Here is an 11,517-nt window from a genome sequence, read left to right as displayed (position 1 = left end):
TGAACCTTTTTTTTTTTTTTTTTGGTACTAGGGATTGAACTCATGGGTACTCGACCACCGAGCCACATCTCCAGCCCCATTTTGTATTTTATTTAGAGACAGGGTCTCAGTGAGTTGCTTAGCACCTCTCTTTTGCTGAGGCTGGCTGTGAACTCAAGATCCTCTTGCCTTAGCTTCCCAAGCCACTGGGATTACAGGCATATGCCACCACTGAATCACTTTAATTAAATCATTTTAGACATCATCAACTTGTCCTCTTCAGAACTGAACAGAAAATACTGGTAAATTTAATCACATAAAAATTTTAGTTTCTTTTTAAGAAAGATACAGGTTCCAGCACAGTGGCACATGCCTATAATCCCAGTAATTTGGGGAGCTGAGGCAGGAGGATCACAAGTTCAAGACCAGCCTCAACAACTTAGAGAGACCCTAGGCAACTTAGCAAGACCCTGTCTCAAAAAAATAAAAGGGGGCTAAGGGTGTAGCTCAGTGGTTAAGCACCCCTAAATTCAATCCCCAGTACCCACCCCCAAAAAGATACATAAACAAAAAAGGATAAAAGCTCCGGGTGGGGGTTGTGGCTCAGCAGTAGAGCGCTCGTTTAGCACGTGTGAGGCCCTGGGTTCAATCCTCAGCACCACATAAAAATAAATAAATAAAATAAAGGCATTGTGTCCAACTACAACTAAAAAAATATATATTAAAAAAAGGATAAGAGCTTCAATACTCAAATCACTCTAGAAATCAAGGGGAAGGGAATCATTATCTGAAATCAATTTCCATGCACATATGAATTTACTGGGATGAACCCAACTACCATGTATATCCATAAAGCTCTAAAAAAAAAAAAAGAGAGAGAGAGGGAATTCCCAAATACGAAAAAAAAAATTGATTCATTATACTAGCCACATTTCAAGTACTCAACATTCACACGCAGCTAGTGGCTATCCTTTTGGACAGAGAAACCACAATACATTTCCATCTATGGGACAGTGACCCTAAGACAGTCTTGAACATATTTTCTGTGAGGAAATAATTTTATTTTTGGCCTTCCCCCAACAATCTAGCATAACTGCTTCCACCATAAGTAGCAATCATTGCTCTAAAATGATTCATCTCCAATACATTCTCCCTCTAGTTTAACTTAAGCACTTTAAAAAAATTGGAAAAACACCTTACTCATATCTAAATATATAACTAAATGAAAATTAACTTTCAGAAAAGAAGCTGAAAATGACCCATTTGCCTAAGACAAGCTATAAAACTGAGCCTGCAGATTTGTTTTGTATGACCAGTAGTTTTGTTGTTTTTAATTGAATTTGTGTCAAATATTAACAAATAGATTATCTTTTAAAAAAATTTAAAAAGAAAGAAAGAAAGGAAAGGAATTGCTGCCCAGCTAAAATGATAGATAGATGACAGCCTTGAGCTACCTTCAGAGTCCGCAGCCAACAGTTGAGCATCACTAATCCCCAACATGGTACTCCCCTAACAAGCAGCCTGCACCACAGCTCCTGGTATGCCAAGAACTGTAGTATGGTTTGACAGCTGCTTTTCCCAATCCTGCTTATTCTCACATATCCACAGGAGTTTCTTCCCCAATGACATTTTTTTACTCCTAACACTGTCTCAGCATCCATTTCCTACAGAAGCCAAGCTGGGACACACACCTTCTAGCCAAGTCATTCTCCCAGGTTTCTGGCACTTGGTAGTCTAGTTCACCCAGTCCTCTTGGACTTTTTTTTTTTTTTTTTTTTTTTTTAAGTACCAGGAATTGAACCCAAGGGTGCTTAACTCCTGAGCCACATCGCCAGCCCTTTTTATTTTTTATTCTTTATTTTGAGACAGGGTCTCGCTAAATTGCTGAAGGTGGCTTTGAACTCGCAATCCTACTGCCTCATCCTCCCAATCTTCTGGGATTACAGGTGTGTGCCACCATGTCCATCCTCTTAAGATATTTTTGATGCTATGATGTTCTTCAAAGATGCCATGTTAACAACAACAAAAAATTCTTCAAAGATGCCTTTAAGGGATTACATCCTACTCCTTTCCCCTTCCCAATCTGTGAACATTTCCTGAAACCTAGTTTTCAGATCTGAATTCTTTCTTTCTTCTTAGAAAGGGTTTTTTTATTCTGAAAACTTTAAGTCATCTGCATTCTAATGACTCTCCTATCTCTTTCTGATCTTGACCTCTGAAACAAGCACTGGTTTACATCACTAACCAATACTAGAGATTTCCATTCTAAATCTGTCTCACATCCAAAACCAAAGGATAACTCACTTTTTTCCCCAAAACAGGTATGCCTCCCTGATTCCAACTTTAGTATCACCATTCCCTTAACAATAAAACTATAAAATCTCTTAGTCTTGTACCTCCTTTTTTTAGTTTTCCCTCTTTCTGGATCTAATACAGCCCCAGCCAATGACAACTTCTCTCTCTACTGAGGGAGCTCTCTGTAAAAGATACTGCTGCACATTTTTTCCTTCCCAGAGTGACTAACAGAGTGATAAACATCTTCAAATTCATACGCTATTTCATGGATCAATTTTCTTCAACATCAATTTTGGTAAGAAATAAGTAAATATAATTTCTGTTGTCACACATTAAAGTTGTGCATTCTATTCATGCAAGCTTATCCACTGTTATACATATGGCCCCCACCTTATCCACTGGGATATGTTCCAAGACTCCCCCAAGAGAATGCCTGAAACCTCGGATGGTACCAAACCCTGTATGTATCTTTTCCTTAAAAAAAAAATACCTATTATAAAATTTAAAATAAATTAGGCATTTTAACAACATACTATAATAAAAGTTATTTAAAATTGATGGCTGTGTGTGATGGCACATGCCTGTAATCTTAGCGTCTCAGAAGACTGAGGAAGTTGAGGTAGGAAAATCACAAGTTCAAAGCCAGTCCCAGCAACTTAGCGAGGCCATAAGAAATTTAGCAAAATTAAAATTAAAAATTTTTACTAAAATTTAAGAAATTTTTTTGGGCTGGGGATGTGGCTCAAGCGGTAGTGCGCTCACCTTGCATGCTCAGGGCACTGGGTTCAATCCTCAGCACCATATAAAAATAAAAAATAAAGATATTGTGTCCACCTAAAAAAAACTAAAAAATAAATATTAAAAAAAATTAAGAAATTTTTAAAGGGCTGGGGATGTGGTTCAGTGGTTAAGTGCCCCTTGGTTCAATCCCCAGTATTAAAAATAATTAAATAAATATAAACCTTATGAATTATTTCTGGAATCTTCCATTTGATATTTTTGGACCACAGTTCAGAACCAAGGATAAGAGGAGAACTTCTGTATGTCTTACCAATCCCATTTAATAGATAAGCTTTTTTGGTGGTGGTACTGGAGATTGAACAATTGAACCCAGGAGCACTCTACCACTAAGCTACATCCCATCCCTTCGTTATTTATTTTTTCAATTTTGAGACAGGGTCTCACTAAATTGCCCAGGCTGCCCTTGAATTTGCAATCCTCCTGCCTTGGCCTCCTTAGTAAGATGGTATGATAGGTACACACCAGAGCACTTAATATTAAAATACAAGAAAGAAAGTTTCCCAAAGTCACCCAGGTAAAGGACCTCAGAATTCCAATCTAATCCAATCTATTAACAGTCTATTGTCCTGTTACCAAACAGCATTTCTCAGATCATCAATGAGACCTGAGTCAGCTACCTAGCAGCTCCAGCACTCAACTCCAGTGTAATCTCCAGCTATCTGGCTGAGAATCCATTACCCTATCAACAGAAAGAAGATGGGGATATGCTTCCTGGAAAGCAGATAGTGTCCCCTCCTCCCAAAGCTGCCTTTTCAGTGAAGTGTAATATCACTCAGCATTGTCCCTATGCCCAGAGCAACTTTTATAACGAGTGTCACTTCTGGCTGGTACACCATGCTCATACATACCACTCTTCTGGTCCAAATTACATACTGTAAAACTAATTTTTCTTAAAGAATCAAAGAGTGCACAAGGCATAGAAAAGACTAAAGATGAAAAAAAATAGTTTTTTTAATATTACAGAAATCTACTTCTTAATCACAATATCCCCTTAAATGAAATTCAAGTATATGCAGATTTCCTCTGAAACACTTTTCCCTCAATTGCTGAGAAATGCGTTTCAAGTACACAAAGATTAGGAGTAAAAAGAGGAATGCAAAACTGTGGCACACGTCTATAATCCTAGCTATTCAGGAGGCTGAGACAGGAGGCAAGAGGACCGATAGAGCCCAGGAGTTCAAAGACAACCTGGGCAACATAACAAGTCCCTGTTTCAAAAAAAATAAAAATAAAAAAATAAGAACTTGGATGTGAGAAGAGAAGAAGAAAATAAGGCAGAAGGTAGAGAAGAAAGTCCTTTATCTTATGAAATGCAGCCTTGGGGAAGGTAAAGGAAGCTGAGGCAAAGGGCTACCCTATGCTCAGGCTGTGGGAAGGGAGGGAACACTGACATGCAAAAGAGGGAGTGAGAAGACAAATAGAAGTTCTCTGTTGAGTTTTGATCTGCTAATTATCACTGATGGCAGAAAGGTCCTGTAAATCCATAACACTAGGAGGGAATGAGAAATACATAATTAGCGATGGCAAATGCAGCAAGTGGGAAAAAGCCACCCAAAGCCTCTCTCTCCCATCTCTAGGTCCATTACCTGTACCTCTGACTATGGTCAAACCCAAAGGAAATACAAAGAGGGAATCAGAGAAGTTTAGAGATCTGGATCATAAGATCAGAAATGCACTGGCTAACCGGACACAGTGGCACACATCTGTAATCCCAGAGGCTCAGGGGAGACTGTAAGTAAATAAAGGTCCAACAACAACTAAAAAAAAAATTTCAAGACCAGCCTCAGCAATTTAGCAAGCCCCTAAGCATCTTAGCAAGATCCTGTCTCAAAAAATAAAAAAGGACTTGGGATGGAAAGAAAAGAAAAGAAAGCAAGAAAGAAAGAAGAAATGCATTAGCTATTAAGATGAAGGGCCAGCCAGGCATGAAGGCGAAGACCTGTAATCCCAGAGACTCAGGAGGCTGAGACAGGATTATTGCAAGTTCAAAGCCAGCCTCTACAAAAAGTGAGGCACTAAGCAACTCAGTGAGACCTTGTCTCTAAATAAAATTCAAAATAGGACTGGGATGTGGCTCAGTGGTTAAGTGCCCCTGAGTTCAATCCCTGGTACCAAAAAAAAAAAAAAAAAAGAGAGAGAGAGATAAAGGGCCAACACCAAAAAAAGTGCTTCATGGTCTACATGTTATCTTTAATAAGACACAAATTTACATATATTTCCAAAATAAACCCAAAATTTTCCAAGTTATCTCACTGAAAAGCTTCTAGCTAGCAAGAAACAGAAAACAGAAATATCACCATTTTTAAGATTTTTAAATGCCTGATGGGCTGCATACTTTGGGTGAAATGTGAAAAATATTTACAAAGATTTTATTAGTTTACTCATCACTCTGATCCCCTGACCCCATTTTTTGTTTGAGTGCTGGAGTTGAACTCAGGGACACTTCACCACTGGGCTACATCCCCAGCCTCCTAACCCTTTTTATTTTAAGACAGGGTATCACTAAATTTGCCCAGGCTGCCCTTCACCTTGAAATCCTCCTGCCTCAGTCTCCCAAGTCACTAGAATTACAATCATGTGCCACCACACTTGTCTAACCCATTTTTTAAATAAGATTTTCTTATTCCTAAACAGAAACAACTTTTACCACAGGGGTTAACAGAAACACAACACAAAAGATTAGAGAAAAAAATGTACATGCCAAATTCATAAGAATTAACCATGTCTTTGTACATTGTGTTCCACACAATAAAAGCCCTTTTTACAATTTACTTCCCTTATATTTTTAGCTGACTACTGGCCTCACTCAATTACTTTTGTAACTAGCAAAGTTAAAACTTTTAAGGCAAAATGCCACCATGGGAACAGAATACAAGATATTATTCAAATACATGCAAACCAATTATAAGATAATGAATAAAAAAGATTTAATTGAGGGTTGGAGTTATGGCTCATTGGAAGAGCACTTGCCTAGCATGTGTGAGGCACTGAGTTCGATTCTCAGCACTGCATATACGTAAATAAAGGTCGAACAACAACTAAAAAAAAAATATTTAAAAAACCAATTTAGCTGAGGGGCTGGAGCTGTGGCTTAGTGGCAGAGTGCTTGCTTAACATGTGTGAAGCACTGGGTTTGTTCCTTAGCACCACATTAATAAACAAAACCAAACAAAAATAAATAAATAAATAACAGTGAAGGCATTCTGTCAAAAAAAAAAAAAAGGAAAAAGATTTTATTGAAAAACTATCATTAAGAAAATAATATAGGGCTGGGGTTGTAGCTCAGTTGGTAGCCCATTTGCCTTGCATGTGTGAGGCCCTGGGTTCGATCCTCAGCACCACATAAAGACAAATAAATAAAATAAAGGTATTGTGTTTGTCTACAACTAAAAAAACTTAAAAGAAAATAATAAAGCCTCAAACTACCCACATTGTTCCTCTAAAAATTGTTTCCATTTAGATCCTCACTAGTTGTAAGCCTTTTAACACCAGAAAGGTACAATTTTTTTAAAAAAGCTGTTTCTAAAACCAGGATAAAAATGCAGAGCCAATAAGTTTATTTCAAGACACTTCCAGCCCTGACATGCAATTCACATTCCAACCACAATTGCAAAATAAAGTTATAAGTTGCAAAAATATCACTAGAGTTTGCCATATTTAAGATGAAAACACTAACTATAAGAGAATTAACTTTAAGGCACATTGTGATCTCTGGAAGGAATATAAGAAAATGAAAATAATATTTACCCCCAAAGGGCAGGGACTAGTGTGGCTAAGGATTAGGAGAAACTTACTTTCCATTTTTGTAAATGCCCTTTTGAATGTTTTGAATTTTAAACCATGTGTATATATGAACTGTTCAAAAAGTTCCTTTTAAATATATATTTGTTTAAATAATAACTTTCATTATTCTATCTTCATGGAATTACATGTATTTCTAAGTAACATTGGAGATTTACTCTCAGCAATATCACTGAAGTACTAAATAATATGAAGATAATTTTTAAAGAGCAGAAAAAATAATTATTGCCTCTACTTCAAATAATATAACCTATACCTATTCCCATTATGAATGTTGCAGACTTATATCATAACCTAAAAGGAACAACATCTGTCCCTCCATAAAAAAAAAATATTAAAAATGTATAGTTGGGTGCAGTGGTACACACTTGCAATCCCACCTACTCAGGAGGCTGACACAGGAGGATCTTAAGTTCAGGGCCAGCCTGGACAAGTCAGCCAGATCCTATCTCAAAATAAAAATATAAAAGGCTGGGGGACTGGGTATGTAGCTCAATGCTTACCTAATAATGTGAGGTAAATAAATAAAATAAAGGTATTGTGTCCAATTATAACTAAAAAATAAATATTTTTTGAAAAAAGTTTCAATCTCAGTAGTTTTCAATCTCCTTTCAGTTATAAGATATAATAATAGGGTTGCATTCAAAATGAATAACACAACCTATACAGTTTGTTCTCGAAAGAACATTCACAAATACAAATTTAAATGCAAATACAGAATGTGCTTCTAGAGGTTTCATTCCCCACGGTTAGCCTACTGACAACTACTTCAAGATCTCTATACAACTGTAAAAAACTTAATCACTTAAGTTTAGTGGCCTTCTGTATTCCAAGCCTGCCAAACATAATAACACCAAATCAATATGACAATAAAATAATGAGTTGGCATCTATCAATCAAATTAGGTTAACAATGCCAGGCTTGATGACATTAATCCAGAGCTATTCTGGAAGTTGTAACCCCAGCTATGCAGAAAGCTAAGGCTGGAGGATTGCATGTTGAAGGACAGCTTAGGCTATTTAGGGAGATCCCGTCTCAAAATGAAAAAAGAAAGGGCTAGGGATGTAGTTCAGTGGTAGAGTACCCCTGGGTTCAATCCCCAGTAACACTCACAAAGATTATTGTATGAATGAATCAACAAATCAAGGCAAAAACTCCACTCCTAGTTAATGAAACATCAAGCTTCAGAGTTAAACACCTAAAGAATACTCAGAAGGCTAAAGGAAGGGAACTTCAAAATCAAAGTCAGCCTAAGGAACTTGGCAAAACCCTGTCTCAAAGTAAAAATGTAAAAAGACAGGGGATATAGCTCTATGGTAGAGCACCCTGCGTTTAATTCTCAGTACAGAAGGAGGAGGAAGAGCAGGAGGAGGAGGCGAAACTTACACAAATTTTAAAATATTTTCAATTCCACAAACATTTGCAAGATGAACATGAATGAATTAATCATTAATCTCAAATTCTCTTATGTAGACAAGGGAGACAGAAAATACAACTGCACAGATGTGTTAACAACACCTTGTGATTGAAAGCTGTGAACTGGGGGGTTTTTATACTTCCTCCCAAGCCTGCTGTCAAGAATCCCCTGGGGGGCTGGGGCTATAGCTCAGCGGTAGAGTGCTTGCCTAGCACATGTGAGACCCTGGGTTCGATCCTCAGCACCACATACTACTGAATAAATAGAATAAATGTATTTTTAAAAAATCATCTGGGACCCGGTGTGGTGGTGCATGACGACCGGGGAGACTGAGGCAGGAGGACTGCCACGTTCGAAGCCAGCCTCAGCAATCTAGCAAGGCTCTACATAATTTGAGACACCATCTCAAAATTAAAATATTTTTTTAAAAAGGGCTAGAGATGGGGGCTAGGGTTGTGGATCCGTGGTAGAGTACTCGGCTAGTATGCATGAGGCCCTGAGTTTGAGCCTCAGCACCACATAAAGATATTGTGTCAACCTAAAACTCAAAAATAAATATTTTTAAAAAAAGGGTTGGAGATGTAGCTCAGTGGTTAAGCACCTATGGGTTCAATCCCCAGTACCAAAAAAGGAAAGGAAAAAGAATCCCCTAAGCACTGTTTCTATAAACAGCAAGAAAGACAATTTTAAATGCAATACAACAAAAATAATAGAACATTTATGTCATCAATTGGCAGCAGCTTGAATTTCTTCCAAAAATGGACATTTGTGTCCTTTATTCTTATTTATTTACTCACTTTTTATGTAGTGCTGAGGACCAAACTCCATGAGGTAAGCGTTCTACCACTGATCTACAACCCCAGCCCTAATGTCATAAATTGGAAAAGAAAGAAAGAAAACACTGACCCAAAGTGTAAAAATCTTGGCTCCACACTTAACTACTTAAAACGGTGACTTTGGACAAATCACTAAACATCTCAGAAGCTTCATCTATCAATCATATCTACAAACCTGAGGGGTGATCTGGGAAAAAAAGAATAAACTATTCTCTTAAGATCTTTAAAATAGAAATGCTGATAGAAAGCAAAAAAAAACAACATTGATGGTTTTCAATGTATGTAAATTAATAAACATGACAGTTGTAACAAAGCAGAGAGTGTAAAGCAAAATATATGGTGATATAGTTCCTATATTCCTCTTAAAGTGGTTTTATGAATTCTGAATAGATTATGAAACTTTAGGTAAGTATGTTGTTAACTTCTACAGCAACCACAAAAAAAACTAAACAAAGATTAATTAAAAACTCAGCATTAAAATGGAATAACAGGGGCTGGATTTGTAGCTCAGTGGCAGAGTATGTGCCTAGCATGTGTGAGGCATTAGGTTCAATCCTCAGCACGGCATAAAAACAAATAAATAAAATAAAAGTTATTGTGTCCTTTCATGACTAAAAATATTTTTTAAAAAGGAATAATAAAATATACTCCAATAATATAAGGTAAAGAGAAACGGAAAAAACAAACCAAATAACAATGTGGTAGCCCTACATCAATAATCACATTAAGTGGAAATAATCTAAATATATCAATTAAAAGACAGTTGTCAGAATGGATGAAAAACAAGACCCGGCAACATAATATCTAAAACAAATCCACTTTAAATATAGTGGTTGCAAATGTAAAAACAGTAAAAAGTAAAAGGCAACTCTATTCATAATCACCAAAAACTGCAAATAACACAAATCTTGGAGGGTGAACAGGTAAACAGTGGTACATCCATACAATGGAATGTTACTTAGCGATAACAAGGTAAAACAAAGTGAGTAAAGGAAGCCCATTCCAAAAGTTACATATTGTAGGATCCAATAGAAAAGACAAAACTATAGCAACTAAAACAGACCAGTGGTTACCAGCTGTTGGGGTGGGGGTGGGGCAACATGAGAACTAATGATGTAACTATGAAGTCTGGTTGTAATAGTGATAGGATTCAATCTTTACACGTGTTAAAATATAGAGCTGTACACCAAAAAAGTCGATTTCACTGTGTGCTAATGTTTTTTAAAAAATAAAATTAAAAACATGTGTTTGAGCTGCAAATCATGATTCGATGAATGAGTAAAAGAGAGGCTGGCAAAAGGAAGACAAGGGAGAATGCTAAGTCCTACTGGCATAAAAAGCCACTACTCAAAAGAACTTCCTGATCACTGCACAAAATATACAAAGCAAACCCAATCTTCAGAAATTTATTCTCAGAACAGGCTAACTACTCATTCAGATCCAAAATGTGTATATTTGAAAATGCCAGTGAATGGATCCTCTTGTCTGTTTCCATATTTTACACTTTGAAGAAGCTGCCAATTTCTCCTGGCTGAGTGCCACTTTCCTTGCTTGGGGTTACTCAATTTACAAGTATCCCTTTATGTATACCTTACACTCTCAGTGAGGAGGTCTTTGGCAGCCACAAAAACGAAGGCAAAAGCAATAGCTTTTGCAAGATGCCAGAAAGAATCAGTACTCCCCACCCGGAACAAAGTCCCCCCTGCGGGTCAGAACACACCCTCTCGGCTAGTTCCAGATCTGAGGACGCTGGGTGGGGAGGTCTTCACAAGTTAGAAAGCTTGCCTCACCGCCCAAGCCTCCTAAAGACGACCAGTGGAGGCTGGGCTCTGGTTTTCCCCCTCCCTGAACTTGCCCTGGCGGCGCAGGTGCAGCTGGTCGTTTGGAGGACTGCCCCGTGTGGAGCTGTGGGTTGCAGAAGGCCCTGCCCAGCGACCCTGGGCAAGTCCCGTCCTTTTGCCAAGTAAGGTGGAAACTCTGGGAAAGTCGTCTAAAGGACCCTACCCACCACCATCTCAGAGTCCAGAACTTTCCGAGTCCCTCGCCCAACAGGGAATCGGACTCGCCCCTCCCAGCTCACTGGGAGCCCCATGGGAACTAACACGCCCGCCCGACGGCTCTCCCCGAAGGCGAAAAGGAAGCAGAAAAAGCCAAATCCCGGTCTCGGCCCACGCCGCCACGCTGAGGCCTCTCGGTCGCACCCGGCCCGCCCCTCCTAGCCGCGGCCGCCCACCGGGTCCTGCTTCCACCCCGGAGGTGGCGAGGGCGCCCACCTTGAGCTGGGATTTGGAAACTTTGCCGCTGTGGTCCAAGTCCAGCGCGGTGAAGGCGTGCCAGATGGCCTTAAGCAGCTCGTCCTTCAAGCCCCCCATGGCTGCTGCCCTACTG

At 38.6% G+C, this 11,517-nt stretch overlaps 1 protein-coding gene across 2 annotated transcripts in view; it reads right to left on the bottom strand.

The window, feature by feature from the left end:
* The window catches only part of Swap70 (switching B cell complex subunit SWAP70), a 72,018-nt gene extending 60,501 nt beyond the window's left edge, over nucleotides 1–11,517 (bottom strand). Inside the window, exon 1 of one of the 2 annotated variants that reach the window (XM_015477616.2) lies at nucleotides 11,403–11,517. In XM_015477616.2, coding sequence (XP_015333102.1) covers nucleotides 11,403–11,501 — 99 coding nt within the window. In that variant the 5' untranslated portion in view covers nucleotides 11,502–11,517. The remainder of the gene's footprint in view (nucleotides 1–11,402) is intronic. The other variant, XM_048788317.1, reaches the window with a different exon arrangement.

The sequence above is a fragment of the Marmota marmota genome, unplaced genomic scaffold (assembly GCF_001458135.2).
Source record: "Marmota marmota marmota unplaced genomic scaffold, marMar, whole genome shotgun sequence".
Lineage (NCBI taxonomy): Eukaryota > Metazoa > Chordata > Mammalia > Rodentia > Sciuridae > Marmota > Marmota marmota.
Note: the sequence above shows the minus strand (reverse complement) of the source record. Positions and strands in the feature narration are given on the sequence as shown.